Genomic DNA, 18,606 nt, shown 5'->3' with positions numbered 1-18,606 from the left:
TTTTATTTTCACAGAAGTAAGGAAAGGCAGAATTCTTGAGGACAGAACTCAACCAAAACCTTACATGCTTTCCACATACAGATCTCTCTCTGAATCCATCACTAACTTTCACATGTGCGCTGTCATAATTATGTCTAGAGGGAGTATGAGATTTAATCAGGCCAGCAGGCTGAATTCCAATACAAATTTTAAAATGGTCTTCAATTTTACTTACATCAATTGGTGACTTTGAATATTTCAACATGCCATTATCCAGGACAAAAAACCTCTGAAAGAAAAAAAAAACAAAGCCACACAACTCTTTCTTAATGAGTAGATTTAATTTAAACTGTTTACTATAATGCATCTGCAGAAGAAAAGAATTACTCTGTAGCAATTAAGGAGTGTGTGTGTGGGTTGGAAAGAGAGGCTAGATACAGTATTGAATAATTTTCTTGCTTGTTTTTTGACAACAATTATCTTCTAAGAAAGAAAAACTAGATTCTCTTTTTTCAACATTATGTTCTAGGTTTTATTTAACAAACCTCAATAATGAAGGGTATTTTTTCAGTTTTCCAGCCAATTCGATAAATTCTATAAGAAAGACACTGTAGGCCAAAAGAGTTGTTATGTTTCTTCATTTTCTTCCTGTTTTTCTTCCCACAGAAGCTGGTCACATTTCAAATTGGCAACCTACCTTCCCTATCCAGAAACTGAAAAGTTTTTCCTAGTGCAAGATCTATATCCCAAAAGGAAGACCCACATATGGATGTTCTTGTGGTCTCCTTGATCTCCGGCTGGGAAAAAAAATTTAGGCTGTAAGACACTGCTCTATCATCCAAAATTTTTGCTCATGGCAGACCTCTATGCAGTGACGTAAAGATGAGATTGTAATTCATGCTGATTATACTTTTTATTGCTGTAATCTTGCTAATACAGGTACTAATACAAGTGTAAATATTACATCATTCCCAGCAACACACCCAGGTCAGGAGAGGGCTTATGTTTTGGGTGTTAGTCATTGATATGGTGACGTCTTCATTAACATAGTTACCAGGGCTAGGCAAATTGCAGCTAATCTGACAACGCCTATCTGTGCCATTGCTTTCTTTTATTGAGTGGCTGTTTGTTACAGCAGAGGGCAGAATCCCCTATTCACAACGTGTTTTTCCTGCAATTAAAATTGCCCTAGCTTGTGTGTACCAGACCACTCAAGCTGCATTGCGGAGCAGTTAGCATAGACTTTGGCACACAGCATAAAGATACAGCCCAGCAGGAAACCCAGGCATTAAATGAGATTCCCTAATTTGTGTTTACCACCACTAACTTTCAAAACATGCTAATTAACAGAAACTAATTCATATTTTTAGAGTCTAACCTAAAGCACTGATTTATGTTAAAAATCTAGAGCACAGCAAAATATTATCCTAGACTCTCTAAGCTCTCTGACATGAAAGGAAAGGACAATGTTTTCATGATCTGAACCTGTTAAATTGACACTGTGAGCAGGGTCAGTAGTTAGATGGCAAAAAATATCTCCTGAAGATGTTTCTGGAAATTATGTCAGTCACACAACAGATGGTACCAATATCTCACACAGGGAGAGAAAACAGTGCTTTCCTGGAGACGTAACTTCTTGAATAAGATGTCAAAACAACAGGAGGGGGTTTTCTTCTGCTTTTTTTAACAAGGTATGGTCATTAATGGACTTCACAAGAACATGGTATTAATTTGATATTGCTCTGCCTCTCTAAGTTACACATACAAAAGAAAATGCGGGACTTTCCTCATATTTCATTCCAAAGCATACTGCACTTCAGAAAATGATAAGCTACTCTCCCAGTTGTATGCATTATATTTGGTATGATACTAAAGCACATTTAGAACCATCAGAATATGACATGCAATGTTCCATAGACAGAGGATGCTACGGCTTTGCTAGCAAAACACTAACACAGCACATGCTACAATTTCTGTCTCTGGAACTCCTGGCTGGGCTCTCAGCACAAAGTATTGTTATGGAAATTGCAGGATATCAAGGCAGCACTTAAAAAAAAAAAAAGAAAAAATCCACAGTTTCTAAAGACAAGTTCAGCATAGATCCTTAAGTGAAATGTGAAGCAGAGTAGAGGGGGATGCTGAAATGTGAAGGTATTAATCACATTAAAAATTATTTACGCAGGTAACTGCTCTAAAGTCAGCGTGAAAAACAGATCATCAGTAGGGATCTCCTTTATAGAACCGTGAAAGTTGGACTCCCCTTACTCTCCTCTAAAGCTCCTTACCAAAACAGACACTTGTTCAAGAAACATCACATTAACATAATGAATTTTAAAGGAATGGAAGCCGTGGGTTATTACATATATTCTTACACATCTGATTGATTTTTTTGTTGTTGTCGTTTGGGGGGCGGGGGTGGTTTGTTGGGGTTTTGTTTGTTTGGGGTTTTTCAGTGTGCTTGTTTGGTTTTTTGGTTTGGGTTTGGGGTTTTGTTTTTTTCTAATAAGCTCTGCTTTTCTGCTCATTCAGTGTTTCAGGTGTAACAGTTTGAAATCCTTTAATTTCCCTAGACTAAATTCAAGTAGTGCATATGTATTTGGTTGCTGAAACTACAAACCCTAGTTAAGTAAAATAAAACCAAAAAATCTAAAGTGCACAAAAAAGAGTGGCAGTCATATGTATAAGTTAGTATAACATTCAGAAAGAACAGAGAAATTAGAAAAAAGCGTAATTTATACTACTATGGACTACATTTGGACTCAGACCTGAGTAAGTTCCAGTGTTTAGTAAGAAAACAAAGTTAATGCTTTCCCAGAAAAAAGCACCGTATGTAGCAAATGGTTTCATGATCCTTTGCAGTAAAACGCATTCTATCCTAGAAAATTATCCCGCTTCAAGTACCCTCAGATACAGAAAGATAGGTGAGTGTCAATACCACACATCTTGTTGCTAAAAAAAGGGGAAAAAATGTAATTATTATGGTATAAAATACAGACAAAAGTTTATGAACACCAGGTTTAAGGCTAACAAAAGGTAGAATTATGCATGGAGAAGTGTCTCCAAATTAACTAAACAGAAACAGGAGATTTGGGATTGAGTTTTGGAGTGTTTGGGTCCGTTTTTTTTTTTTAAATTGAGACATCTAATGGCAAAAGCACATAGTCCCACTGCATGCCCACACAGAAGACTGCAATCAAGAAGACAAACAAAATTCAGGGACAAAGCTGAGCAAATCTGCTCCGTCAGTATGCCTGAAGGGGAATGCTCTCCTGTATGAACACCCATGGGTCCACGCAAAAGCCTCTCAGCTCTCCTCTGCTATCATGAAGTCTTTAATGTACTTTAATGTAAACTCACTGCAATCTTACAGTACACAGCTACATTTTGTTATAATATATTGGAAAGAACAAAAGGAATGTTGATTAAACCTCTTAAACCACCAAGCATCTGCTGCATTATTTACAACTTCCACCTGGATTTTGAATACAAGATTAGGTAGCAGGCACTGCAATTTGGAAGCAGCGTGTGTGCAAACTAATTCTTTACACCATTTGAAGAAAAAATCATACACCAAAATCCTGGGCATTTATCTGACATCCTGATTTCCTCTAGACAAAAAATCCCAACTCATAAAATGAGGTAATAATCTTTTGACTGTTTTATGAGACATTTACCTTGTGCCAACCTTTTAAAGGCCATTTTCTCTTTTTCAGCATGAAACCTTCATGTTTGTCTGGCTTCTGGACATTGGTCTGGCCTATTTTCAGACCCTCTATGATTTCCCAGCTGTCAGGTTCCTGGTGAAAAAGTATGAAGACACATCAATTAATTAACTGTGCAGACACATGATGAAAAATTGCACTTATATGTCGCACAAAGTCTCCAGTGCAAGACAAAGAGTAAAGGAGGGCTAGGCTTTTAAATCAGCCTATTTAGGTAACAAACTTCATGGTCACTGTATTATGTCCAGCTGTATCTCATATAAAACTACTAAATATGAATACTTTTGGAAGTCTAACCCTTACCAGGTAACTAAAAACAAGTTGAAACTTTTAAAAAAGGCTGACACGGTAACTGAACGACAATCTGAGGGTAGGTCTGGACATGCTGTTCACAACAAGGACTGCGTCCCAATGAAATATATACATCCAAATATATGAAAACAGGATAAAATTGTGGCTGAGCTAAGTATAAGAAAGGTCAGACCGGCTACTGGAGGTAACGGTGTGTAAGTGCAGGTGGCTCTGACCACCTGTTAAGTCTGTCCAGAAGTCACCCCACAAATAAGCACTGCACTGTAAGAACTACAAGGACTGAAGAGATTTTGCAAGTGGGGTATGGACAGAATCTGCATGTTAAAAATGAACCTTTACTCTGACTATTCCTTCTCTAAAAAAAAAGATGGGATTGTGAAATGAAATGAGGAAGAAAACATACTGTTAAATGTACAGGCATATATTAACAGTCCCCTTTGTGGTATTTCCTGATCATAAAAAATTGTAACTTTTCTGATCTTTAAAGTGCAAGCTACATTGATTCTGGATACAGTAATTTTTCCTTAAAATCAGACAAACAAGCAGAAAAGGTTAGGAAAGCTAACTAATTTTCTCTCTAGAGGAAAGAATAGGAACTGTATCATTGCAGATACAACCAGCTGTATGCCTTTCAGGGAGCAAATTAAAGAATATTTCTTGCACAACTCAAGCCAGACTTATAATATACCATAGTGAACAGCTGAAAAACAATATTGTTAAAGAGAAAAAAGTCACCCCTTTATTTCTGTTCTTTTGCTACTATTGTAATCAACAAAATTCTGTACCAATTTAAAAATCTCCTATTGCCTGCTCATTAAGACTCTATTTTACTAATTGTATCCTACAAAGTTGTAAACTTGCATTTTCTCAGCTGATCTGTCACAACTCCTAGCAATGTTACGAAAAGTTATCAAGAGAGGAAGGAGGTCATACAGCACCGAATTAAAGGGAAAAAAACATTGTCTTCTCCATTTCCCACAAAACTGTTCAAAGCCGAGCACTGTCAATCTTTCTAACACCTCCAAGTTACACAGCCCTGATAACGTTAACGTTACTATTATGAAAACATGATTTCAAAAGTAACAACAAATTTCAAATCTACAATTTTCAATAAGGTCTTGTGATTTTGAGAAGAGTGAAAAGCTCTATCCCAAATAATAGATACTGCAGTAAATTTTAAATAGAAATGTTTACTTCAGTTTAGTTATCCCTGCATAACTATAAATCAGAACTATTCCAGTGCCTGTAAATGCCATGCTCAAAAAACATCTTTTTTTACTTCCCTGTGTTTTGCTTGGATATTGTATTTCCACTGCTGTAGAGTGAAGCCATATGCATTGTTTTTTCCCTACAAAGAAGCACTTGGCACTTGAGGGGGGCAAATTAAACTACGAGGCCCCTGGGGTGTGCAGAGAATCTCTCTCCGCAAATCTGCCAACTGATTCTTCACCATATTGATTTCTCCTTTAGAAGATCAGCTGCAGGCATAAGTCTTTTATCTACTAGATAACATCAGTATTGATTAATTCGCAACTAGAAATCACACAATCTCATATAGCTATTCATTTAAACAAAAGGTCTGATATAGAAGGACAAAATGAACAATTATTCAGTCCAATGTGGACACCTGTTTTCTGCTGCACCAGTGCTACAAGCTGTTCTTAAAACCATCCTAACAATCCTAACTGTGCCTCATCCCGCAGGTTTGGTGTGATGAGATATGCTCAATACAAGGGACATTATGCAAGAGCAGCCAGAAACAGGGGAAAATCAGAGTGAAAAGGATATGCTTGAAGGGTCCTCATCCAATGCCAATTCCCAAGTACAGCATTAGTACTTTAGGGGTTTTGCAATTCCCGACATATTACGTGAGAAACAGCTCTGCGCAAAGCACCAGGACTAGGGGAACACAAGTACAACTTACAGACCCTGGATTTGCATATGTCCCAGGTATTGGGAGCAAAGAAGACACTACCAACAGCTTTTTCACATGAAGTATCTTAAAATGAAACCTTCTTTACGTGGAATTAGACTTATTTGGCATTAGTTATTCCAAAACTGAGGAATTCAGCCAGGAAGTTAACTGCAAAGCACCACCCAGGAGGCCCCTCTCACACCTCACACCTGGGGAACAGGAACCTCTAAGGCAGGCTCACAATATACTCAATGGTAGAATCATACAAAACAATGTCCCAAAGCTGTTAGTCTTTTTGTATCTACAGAGGGAAACTCATCATCCAGATTACAGCCCATGCTTTTGCTTACCTTGGATAGAGAGATAGGGTCGCTTTCAAGGAACTGCTTGCTTAAAGAAGGGTCTGTGCTTCCCGAAGAAGCCTTCCGCTCCAAAATATGAACACTCTTAACAAACAAACAAACAAACAAACAAACAAAAAGTAATGAATGACTGATCGTTACAGTCATTATATAAAATATCAGTATTGGGGCTCAAAATGTACCAAGTACCACCCATGCATAACATAACTGCACAAACAGTTTGTCTTCTGAAGCAGTACAGCTCTCTTTCCTTCCTCTCTTTCTTTTTTTTATCGTTGGTTTTAAACTAATTAGTCTGTTCAGCCTAGAAATGACTGGAAACTAAATAAAGGGAAGACAAGCAATGCAGTTCTTATCTACAGAGATGCAAAGTGCTCCTAGCCAGACCTATTATGTTTTCTGCTAAGATACAAGACGCTGAGAATACATACCATGCAGTCGGCACTGTCCTACATTCGCTTCCAAAGTAAACCATTGCACATAAGACATTGCTGCCTCTAACATACTCATTATCACACCTTAGCATTTTGTTATTGGCTTCTCAACTGAGGTGAAGTAACTCATTACAAGAGTGCTTTTAAGAGATTACAGGTGTTCACAAGATCAGTTACTGGGTCTCAGTTGACAGGCTTGCTGATGAACATTTATGGAACACAATGATCTTAAACCATTACAGCTATTTTTACGTATGACAATACTATAAAATTTTATCTCTTCAAAGCACAGTACAAAAATGAAAAACATAATGTCACAACTAGTCTTGAAAAAATTGCTATTCTTAAAAGACATCTAAAAATGTCTTCCCATTTTCCAGGAACCTTTCACTCATATTTTGCAAAAGAAAAATAATTTTTGCTACAGGAGAAAATAACCACATTCTGCCTGCTTGGATTTGCATTTTATTCTCTGGTGAAACTTTGCTACATCTCATATTATTATTTGGTAAGGATTCTACCACAACATGTCAGTAGTATCTCTTTGGCATGAAATAAAACTATTTCATTTCCAGGACATGTAGCACAACAACAAACTTGGAATTGCCATTACCCTCTAAGGGTAAGTTTCTCTCAACTGAAAAAGACAATTAAATTTTGTTCACAATTAAGCTTCTTTGCATTCATTGAAGAAGAGATTACACAGGTACAAGGGACAGCAGAAACAATCAGGGAATATAAAAATACATACAAACAGCAGAGTAAATATTATTGTTTGTACAGATAACTAAGTACATAAGGACCATAACCAAACTAAATTAAAGTAAACACAGCTATTCATATAAACGCATATGTAACACAGACCACATTTTACTGCAGAGCAACACACAGACCTTTGTTGTTCTCTTTCAATTTGCAACTGTGAATGAGAATAGGAAAATGTGGGGATTGTCTCTGTTGTCAGTGGAGAGTAACAAGCATCCCTGCCACTATGCAACAATAACCAGCATTTATTGTCAGTTACTGTTAATTTAATTTTACAGTGAAGAATGTGGCAAAGCAGCAGTATTATGTTACCTGCCACATTCCCTAGGGCCAACCAACCAAAGTTTTGTCATCTATGCTTTGAAATCTTCTGCTTTATCAAAGACAGGCCAATCTTACTACTTAGCCCAATTACTAGCCAGATGAGAAAAACATTTCTATCTGTGTAGCACAAGTTCCTATGTTACATATCAAATAATTTCACATGCTTGAGCTGAGCATCACAAAGTTACTAATGATAAACTATGATAAAGTTTTCTCACTGAATAGATGAAATGCTACTTATGCACACAATATCACATTTAAACAATATACAAGAAAACCTAAATCTGTTCCTCCAAGGAAGATTAAAATGTCGCTTGATTAGCATAATCAGGACGATTCCCAACTTTCTTGCCAGTTTTGTTTGGCAGGCAGGAATCCCTCCATCTTGAGATGGAGCAATGCCCAACACAGATGTTCTGAAGGTCTCATGTGTAGCAGCCGGTGCAGTTTGTTGTTACATAACTGCAATTTCATTTTGTACAATATTTAGAGTGGAGTAACCCAACAGCCCTTGGCTTGCCAGATTTCCAGTGACATTTTCAGTCGCATGATTTTAAGGCAAGGGTTTTTTGTGGTTTTGGGGTTTTTTTCCCTAATCAGCCCTCAGTCATTACAGTTCCACTTCAGTTGAGAAATACATTATTAGCTAACAGCACTTTAATGAATACTGACTTATTCAGCTATTTGTTTGGAAATAAGAAAACAAACACTTTTAAAATAGAATTGCCTTCTTTACATTCTTTACTTCAAGAAGTGTTGTCTTATTGTCTATAAATGTCTGCTTTCCAATTCTTTCCTGTCATGACCACCACTACACTGACATAAAATCATTTCTTTAAATTTGTGACATGTCTCTAGCATAATATTAAGAGATGTTACTTGGTGCAAAATGTTTTCCATTAATGCATGTTATTTTTCTGCAAAATTACAGCTAGAAATTACACAATTCTTTGACATTTTGAAAAGCAGGTATTTCTATAATGCAAGAGTTTGGTTATTTGGCATCACAGAAATAAAAATTATGTAGATCTTGAAGTTATTAGCAAGTGGTTTTTTTTGTTTTAACAAGAAAAATAGAGTTAGCAAAGCAGTTAAAAAAAGCTGATGAGAAGAAAAGGAAGGAGGAGGCAGATCAATACAGCTTCTGGTTTTGTTTATACAAACAGAAAAATGAATAATCCTTTAATCTAGGTGTATCAATCAGCCTGGTACTCTCCCCCTCCCATCCCAAGAATACAGGCAGACAAAATCAACCTCTACATTGCTCCATTCCACACTTCCCTCATGCTTCAGGATGACCTGTGCACTATAGCTGGCTTGTCCTGGAGGAAAACGCCAGCACCATCAAATTCTGTGTGCTCTTGGAAATTACAAATTTAACTGAAATTGCTCTGTAATCCCACTGCTCAATCTTAGTCCTAACTACAATCCTTCCTTCAGCTTTGAGATTATTCACAACATACATTATATATGTGAGCACACATCTGCCCCAAAATGCCCCTAGCAAGCCTACACAGGGAATGCAAACGCTGATTCTGCAATGCATTTTTTCAGGTTGTTTCCCAAAGACAGGTGAGAGAGAAGGAAACTGATGGAGAGAATATCATGTTGGTTTATATTCTCATCTTCTCTGGAGGGCAAGAATGGAAAACATATCTTTCTATGTATTTTGCTAACTTAATTTCCCAGCTAGGAGTTCAGTGACCCATTCACCTCATCCACCAGAACAAATGCTAGCACATAGAGCATCTGGTCTCCACCAGGCCAGAGGCTGAAGATCCTAACACTTCTTAACTGAATCTGACTTCCCATTAAAAGAAAAGACATTCAACTGATTTCAAAGGGAAGGCAAGGAAAGAAAAGAAATATTGGGTAAGCAGATAGGAAATCCAGTGAAGGGCAAGTCTCATGCCTCTCCTTCTGCTTCACTGCTTAATTACTTAATGGAATTAATTATATTTAAGGCAACGAGTTCTAATTTATAATTTATTCATTTTCAAGAAAAAGACAAGCTGGTGAGGAATTTATCACTCACATTGGATTCTGACTCTTTAGTTCAGAAATGTGCACAACGTGTGTCTAACAGATAATTAATGAAAAAGAATTGGTGGGTCATTTTGTTTGCTCACAGCATTCAGCAGTCTTCAATACCCATAACCTTGGGGCCTAGACATAAACTGTTCTACAACAGTAATTTAAAATAGAGCTTTTCTCTCTGGGTCGTTTGTGTTGGGTTTTTTTCAATCCAAAGGACTAACTAGTGCATCTTTTATTATCCACTATTCATTGGCATTCTTTTTGCAACCTAGCTACCCTCTGCACAGACCTGTGTTCTTATTTGAGTTCTGTTTAGTATGAAGTGCAATGCTTAATCACTTTCTCTCAACTAAAAACATAGTGTTCTCCAGTTATCTGAAATACAGCAGCAGTAATAAGGTAGATACAGATTTGACTGCAGACATACCAGTTTTTACTGCCTTTTGAATAGAGCTGTGATATATGCTGAGTTAATCTGAAATATTTGCAAATGGAATAACCTTGAAATTTGCTTTTATCTTAGGCGGCTTCTCAGTCAGCTCTGGCTTTCCTTCTGTTGATGTTGCAATAAAGACAGAGTCTTGAATATCACTGTGAGAGAACGGTGAGTACAAAGTAAAACAACCATGTCTCCATCAGTGTATTTCTCCTTTCTTTCTTTTAGCATAGTTGTTTGGGGGGGGGGGGTTTGTATAAAGTAACCATGGTCCTATTCTCATACTCAGTCTCACCTATTGACACTGCTCCAGAGCTGTTTTCAACAATCTGGGCTATCAACCAACAGACAAAGGAACTTATAATACATTATGAATAGCACATATAGTTAATCAGTTAATCTTCCCCCCCCCCCGCCTTGTAGCACATGCTCATCTTGTACAGAAATGTGCTTAAGAGCAACACTTTCTCTTTGTAACCTTTTTACTGAAAGGTGAGTATATCTAAGCAGCAGTTCTGTAGCATACTAATAACATAAAGGCATGTATGGCTCTCCATCTTTCCTGGGATATGCAAAATAAATACTTCTTGTGTTACAGAAATGTCAAGGATTTGTTAGCTGAGGAGCTCTCTGTCAGCCCGTTCTGGAACTCCAGCTTTGTGTTGTACATAGCGCTTCACGTCACTGCTTTTAGGCTCGGGAAGCAAAGAAGCCTTTGCTTTTCAAGGTACTTTTTGACAAACTCTGAAGAGAAATAAGCTCTTGCTCCTCTGAAGAGCTTCTTGGAGGGAAGTATTAGCACAACTGGATAAAGTAGAAAAGAGCTAGCATTGTAACAGCACTCTTATCTTTGCCAGAGCAATTGTTTGGAATGACTACCAAGTCACAGTCTTTATGACTTTAATGACAATCTTCCCCTTTGATACTTTAGATTTTGACACACTAAGCTCAAAATGGAGCAAACAGATAAATTGACAATATCTGACAGAGAGAATTCAAATGTTTGCTAATGATACAAAGCTTTTTATGATTATTGAATAATCGCAATTAAAAGGATTGATATTTTGCTAAATAGTCTCAGGCTAGCAATTCATTTTATAAGTCTTGATGTTTAAAAAAAAAAAGAGGGAAAATAAAATTACATACACAAAAGAAAACCCTTCCTTGATAGGTTAATTTGTTAACTAGTGAAAGCATTCTAGACATGTTGAATGGCCTTCTGCAGAAAATACATGAAGTTTTCACTTTAATAAATGGTTGCAAGGGAGTCTAAGTTAACACAAATCATAGGCCAAAAAGTTGGACACTGACCTTAAAAAGTGCATAGGTTCAAAAAAAGAAAGCCCTTTCTTCCTGGGGGTCTCTTTCACATCCTTGTGTAAGCTACCCACTTAGACTTTCTCAATATCCTTTAAACTTTAATATATGCTGTACAAAAATATAGGAGCTAGGGAAAAAGAGGCTTGAAAAAATTTTTGATCGGATTATTTATTCTTTTTTATAAAAAAAAAGTTTGGATGTAACAGCTTCATTTTCAATTTGAGGATAAAATATTTAATAAAAACAGAAAAAGAGAGATGTCAGAACAGCAAATAGCTTTACTAAGGTACACATTTATTCTGTCTAATACATTTGTATGTCTTGAATATGGATAATCCCAATCATGCATGACTGTCTTGAAAACAGAAGCCTTCACATCATAACTGCCATCACCCTCCCTCTTCACTTTTGTGTCTTTTCTCCCCAGTGAGGAAATGAAAAGAAAATCATGCTTCTTTTTCTTCCTCTCCATTTGTTTCCAAGAAATCCTAAATGGCACTTCAGAGGTTTGCACTTCTTCCCTCTGAATTCGTGTGTTTGTGTGTGTGCGTGTGTGTACACACACACACATATTCATCACTGATCCCAGACAACCCATCTTGGATCCAGTTGCAGTTAGAAAATGAGTGCATATTATAATAATATCAGTTAATGTTTGAAGACACTTGAATTGTATGAATATTCATTTTTTGAATCATACAAGCTAACCTTTCAGTTGATATTCTCATGGAAAGTGAGACACGCTCATGTAGGTATGGACATGCATGCATGGTAAAGGGGCAAAAATGAGACAGGAAGAATGCAAGAATGACCATGTTCTGAAAACATCAGTTTAAATTATCTGTCATAATTTGCATGGGTAATTAAGCTTTTATGTGAGCAATTTCCCGGCTTTTGTAATAGAAAGCTACATACACCATTTCTAATCGAACTGACACAGTTAAAAAAAGAAATTTTTCTCCATAGCACATATCTGAGCTTCAGCATTCTCCATGCAGCCTTACCTCCTGGAGGCAAGATAACTCACATAGCCATGTTTATGAAGTTCAGAGAACGTGTACACACAGCCCCATGGGACAGCTTGGTATGCAAACTATCACTGTCAAGAACCGAATCAAGTCTCCTGCACAGCCTTTTTTCTCCCTCACAGGTCTTTCAGACATTGTGCTGGCTTGCCTCTTCTTGACTGCTCCAGCCCATTTTATTTCTTCAACAGCTTTAAGGCCAAGTCTTTCTTAGAAAGAGACAGCATCTCCCTCTATTAATCTCCAGGATTGTACTCTGGAAGATCTTGTCTCCAAACAGAGATATTAGCAAGGGCAGGGGCACTCGTGATCCAAGTATCTATTGATTGGAGAGGGCCCATCCAGTGCACGTGCACACAGACATACTTCTGGTTGCCATGTATCTACTGTGTAAATTCTATGCAGAAATACAGGCACAAGATGAAGGACATCTGCTGCATGCCTGCAGGCTGGCTTCACAACAATACAGACAGCGAGCCCGACGTGTGTGTTTCTGCCAATGTGTGCCAGGGCTGCCCTGCCTCCAAGGATTCCCACTGCCAGAGCGGGAATGCTTCATAGTTTCAATGCATCCATCAGCATTGGTGCTCGGGGGCATCTGCCTCGCCCCTGGGGTCAATCTGCACCGATTCCCTCCAAGTCTTTCTTACATGGGTTCCTACCCTGTCCCTGGACAAATACGTAGTCCAGAGAACTTCGGTCTAAAAGTCCTTGCCTTCTTCTGATGGTCTGATTGTGCCACGTGTAGATGTTCACTCATCAAATAGTTTACTGTTATCCACTTGACTGGTGAAAAAGGAATCTAACAGGCATGAGATTTATGATTTCATTTAAGACAAGTGCTATGGCATTGAACTTCATGTAACATTCACATGGGTGTTCTACAGCTTTGTAAATTACTCTATTCATTGTTTCAGACATTTTTTCAGATACTGAAGTAAGACCCACTTCCTCCTGAACCTAAGGAACATTTTCAGACTCTATTATAAAGACACAGAATTATAAAAAAAATCTTGTAGAGTAACAGGAGCTAACCAATTTAAAGAATAATTGCACGGTTTTGTTAACAATTTTGCTGCTTCGTTCTTTGGCTCCCTCAGAACATTTGCTTGCTCCAGTAAGTTGTTGCCTTTAAAGTACTTATTTAACACTTCCTGCTCCAATGCTGCTTCAACTGTATTATAAAAGACTTAATTAGGAAAGAGAGCAAAATAGAGCAAATGAGAATTGCATCACTGTAATAACAGTACTTGGCATTTAGTAGCATCTTCAGTTTGAAACTCTCAAAGAGATTAATAATTATTGTTGAAATAATTGTCACAATCTACTGAGAAGGAAAAATGCTCATAAATGTCTATGCTTTGCTACAGAGCAAATAGGAATAAGGCTCCATGTTCTCAGGTCTGTACCTTAACTACTAGACAAATGCCCATCCTTGCCTTTCTTTCTTTTAAAGTCATGGAGAGACAGAAACAAGTGAAATTTACAGGGAAACACCAAGAATTTTTTCCCAGATGTCACATCAGGCTGTCAGCAGTGAGTGAGCGCATAGGTTGCTATTCAATTTAAGAATAAAGAAGGGATATAAATGACCTCAGACTTCTATGCCACATGGAATATATTACATTATATTATATTGCAACACTGACTAAGGCACACTGGACAGATAGGCAGGCATGGTTAAAATGCCAGTTCGTTATATTGTCATTGTTTATGAGGCAGAAATCTATAATGAAGCTACAAAAGCATCCTTGATATTGTGTCACTGATTGTTACTGCTCATGAACAAAGAGAAAGTGGAGTTTGAGGTATCTCAATATATTAAAACCAAAAAATTAAACTACATGAGCATTAACACTCCCTCCTATTCCTTCATGAACTCTCACACATCTAATTGTCCTCAGTCTCCCAGAAAAAGCACCAAAAATGCTAAATGAAATAGGACAATTAAAAGAGAAAGAGTCTTCCAAAGGACTTTAATTTCCAGCAGGCAAGATGGATCTGTGTATATGATGGACCTTCCCCCGCCAACCTAGCCTACCAAGGGAAAAACACTAGTGGCTGAAACCCCATAGCTGCTGCCACCACAGCTGCTCCTGCCATGACCCTTCCCATTGCCACTGCTCTTCAACTTCCCGTTGCTCTGCCAGGAAAGGTGTAGCAGCAACAAGAGCCAAGGCAATAGCAGCAGCGGCTGTCTCATTTTAAGCCCCAGCATTTTGCATTAAGTAGCTTCAGTCTTTTCTGTGGGACAGATAAAAAGTGAATCTGCTATTTCTTAGAAAAACCACATAAAAAGACTTTCTTCAATTTCAAGCAGTTAGAATGAAAGATTGTTTGCGACTTTTTTTTTTTCCCCTCTACACATCAACCAGCTCTCCCAGATACTCCTGATTACAAAAAAACCCCTACCTCTCCCCTTGCTTTCCTTCTCTCTACTCTGCCCTTACTTTTCCAGCTAGTTGTTGTTCTCCCTACAAACCAGCCCTTGCTCCTTAGTTTCTACAACCACACAAAGCATTTGGCGCACCCAGTTCTCTCTCCGCTACTCATTTGTTTCACCTATTAATTTCCTGTCCAAGAGTCACTCTCTAAATCAAGTACCTTTTGCTTTCTGTACTGCACAGCTGAGCACTCCACTCCTGGCACTTCTTACTTCTCCCTCCTGCACCACCCGCTTGGTGTGGCATGCCGATTGCCCATGTGAACTCAGCTTCACAGAACCTGGTGGTCCCTGCAGTACATTGATGAAAAATTTGCAGCTCATTATCTCCTGGGAAAAACTTGATGGCAGTTTTCTTAGCCAAGAGACTTCCCTTCATAATTCCGCTTTTACTGTTCTTAATGCTTGCTGAAAGCATGAAACTGTAGAATTGACGTAAAACCCATATTTTCCTATTATGCACATCTCTTCTCATTATGCTTTACCATTAGTTGATGAAAGAGACAACAGACAAATCACCTCTCTCTTTTTCTGCTTCCAGTCTATGTCTGTCTCATCTAATCAGCACTTTATGCTAGTGACTGCCATTTATTACATGCTTAATACAGTGCATAGCACTGTGAGGCCTAGGTTTCTACTGCATCTCTGTATCCAAATAACAATTATTAGTCCTTTTTTTCAGGTACTATACATTTCACCCTCAGATTCACATACTGCAATAACTTTTTTACGGTCTTCCAGTTACTCTATAAACTAAGGTTTGGTTAAGGTTGCTGCAGACAAATGACTCGATCCTTCTACCATCATTAAAGCCTTTATATCTACAAAATGGTGATACCCGCCTTAGGAAATACTGCTTTCAGGAGACTAATTTGACAATTAAAATATAGTGGTTATAAAAAGCTAACTAGGAGCTTTCCAGCACAGACCTCTAGGCAAGACCAGAGCCTTGACTTTGGAATTGCGCTCTGCTCCTAAATTTCAAGGCCAGATAAACATCTTCAGCCCAAACTCAGCCATTTCTGCATCCCTTGAGTACACCCCTTCCCCTATTAGTCAATATTGCTCTTACAAAAGAAAAAAAACAACCCAAAAACAAACAAAACAACAAACAAAAAAAAACCACATAAAAATTGGAAAAGTAGATAATTGCTGCTCTGGAAAATTTTTTTTCTTTTTCCTTCAAAGCCCCTATCTTTCAGTCTTTACATACGGCTGAAAGACAATAGTCATCTGAAATATGAAAGCTTTCCTAGTAGAAAGGTGACCACACAAGGCTAAATGCAATAGGACTAAAAGCTTTTCTCCTTTTGTGTCTGCTGTGTGGAAAGAGAACCAAGGATTTGTTGAAACAGCAATCTGACAAAGAGAAACAGAGAGAGAAAGAGATAACAGCTCATTATCCCCCTCCCCCTCCCAAAAAGACCAAAAAGAAAATTGAGACATTAGAAGAGAAATCCTCACATTTAGAATAGCAGACATTGCTAAATCCACTTCTCATCATGCATTAGCTACCCTTTAGATGGTGGTCAGAAAAGTCAAAATCTCTCCTTTGTTCACAGTTTCATTATTACTACCCTTCTTCTGTATCACTCCTTCCATTTAATAGCCTGGGGTCAGGCCTCAATTTAACAAACTGCACATTGTTAACCCTATAATGTATTTACTTCTTACTGCCTTCTCAGCACAGTATTACTACCCATGCATTGCAGAGAATATATAACGTATTGCAGTCTGCAGTATGACTTGCATACTTAGTCAATAAATAAAATATGGAATATTTATAAAGAACTTACACCCAAACTGAATGCACAACATATGCTTTTATTATATTCAGCTGTACTTTCTAAAAACAGTGTTCGTGCTCCTCCTTTTTGTTGTGCAACAGAATATGACTAGCTTTTTCAGAGTTTCATGAGGAATGAAAAACAAGAATCTCCTTTTCCAGGATGGCTCACAAAAAAGGCTGTCAGAATTGAAATTTTTATGCTCACTTACGTATGGGGACTCTTAGTTTTCTCAGGGAGATCCCCTGACAGTGGAAATGACAGGGGTTCTGCACTGCAACAGCTCCAAAGTAGGAAAAACTTCTGCTGCTCTATTCTAAGGTATTCCTCATCAAGGACACCACAACTGCCCTGCCATCCTGCTCAGCTCAGGAGTTAAACAAAACAGATTGGTCCTGGGCCACCTTCTATCTAATAGTCCAAATTAACCACAATTTTGATGAAAATGAATGATGCTAAAAGTTCCTACGACAACAAAAATGTGAACTGTTTTTTGGTTATTGCTGGCTTCAGTAGTCTGTTCATTTATCAATTACTTAGCCATGGAACCTGCAAATTGGCAATGTCAAAGCTTTTGCTGACTGCTAATTCTCTTAGGTGATGTATATTACACAAATAAGAAAGCTACATTAAAATGTCAGCATTATATACAGCACGACATTTTCCACTCTCCCTGAAATGATTTATTATAGTCATGTTCACACTCATTCAGCCTCCTGCACCATAATTTATTGGGAAACTGTTCCATAATTGCTGGTATGACTTTGACAAGAATTATATGATGAGAAGAATTCAGTCATTAACCATCTAGAAATATCAAGTGTTATCCTCGCATATGACAATGAAAGCTACATTGACACTTCATCCAGTCACATCACTTTCCATATCCATACATATTACCCCTTCAGGAAGGGTGCTTTTCTACTACCTGCTATTTTCAGGCCATTTCAGAGTAAAACGCAACAGCCCCCAAACCAAAATCCCGTACCCCCTAGGTATCATTGTGTTTGGGGGAAAGCTTATGAAAACCAAAACATATACAAATAATGACACAAGCAAGGAAAGAAATTAGAAATACAATTGTTATAGTAGATGGTATGATGAAGCTGGTTGATTTACTGTGTCTACATGCACAAAGGAAACATTCGTACATTTATTTCCCTGGATATAGTACCACTGCACCTCACGCTGTGTTGCATGCTGTAGCTCAGTTTCACTGCAGAAGAAATTGCCCATCCATTCATTCTCCTGGATATTTCTCTGGCTTTAACAGTAAAAGCACCAAGGCAAAAAAATGAACGTCTAGCTGTAGCCTTTACAGTCCACATTTACATGCCTAAATATACTTGTTAAGCATCATCGGACATTATTGGATCCAAGAGAGCTCTGGATGCATCACACCATCAACCTCTTCAGCATTATTTTAAAATAATGCTTCACATTTCAGTGACCAAATATGGACTTAAAGTTAAGCATCCATTTTATGATGATGACAGGTATACCTTGCTCTTCCCTGTTGCTATGGTAACAGATATGGTAGCCATTAGATTTATGGTAAAATGTATTCCCAAAAGGTACTTTTTTTCATTCTCCTTTGCATGATCGTACCAAGCTACCTAATTACAATGAGAACTCAGAGGATACGCTCTTAGCTGAGGTCAGCAGCTCCTACAAGTCTTGCATTTACCTTCTTTGGGTTTAAATGTGGGAGATCAAATATACTGATGCTTTGAAAAAAAGATGTC

General features: G+C 37.8%; 1 protein-coding gene across 5 annotated transcripts in view; it reads right to left on the bottom strand.

Annotated features, from left to right (window-relative positions):
- OSBPL6 (oxysterol binding protein like 6) overlaps positions 1–18,606 on the bottom strand; it is a 105,333-nt gene that overhangs the window by 38,521 nt on the left and 48,206 nt on the right. For all 5 annotated transcript variants that reach the window (XM_054830413.1, XM_054830415.1, XM_054830414.1 and 2 more), the window contains 3 exons: positions 6,279–6,374; positions 3,654–3,776; positions 215–268 (listed from right to left, as the gene is read on the bottom strand). In XM_054830413.1, coding sequence (XP_054686388.1) covers positions 215–268; positions 3,654–3,776; positions 6,279–6,374 — 273 coding nt within the window. The remainder of the gene's footprint in view (positions 1–214; positions 269–3,653; positions 3,777–6,278; positions 6,375–18,606) is intronic.

The sequence above is a fragment of the Grus americana genome, chromosome 6, assembly GCF_028858705.1.
Source record: "Grus americana isolate bGruAme1 chromosome 6, bGruAme1.mat, whole genome shotgun sequence".
In the NCBI taxonomy this organism is placed as follows: Eukaryota; Metazoa; Chordata; class Aves; order Gruiformes; family Gruidae; genus Grus; species Grus americana.
Note: the sequence above shows the minus strand (reverse complement) of the source record. Positions and strands in the feature narration are given on the sequence as shown.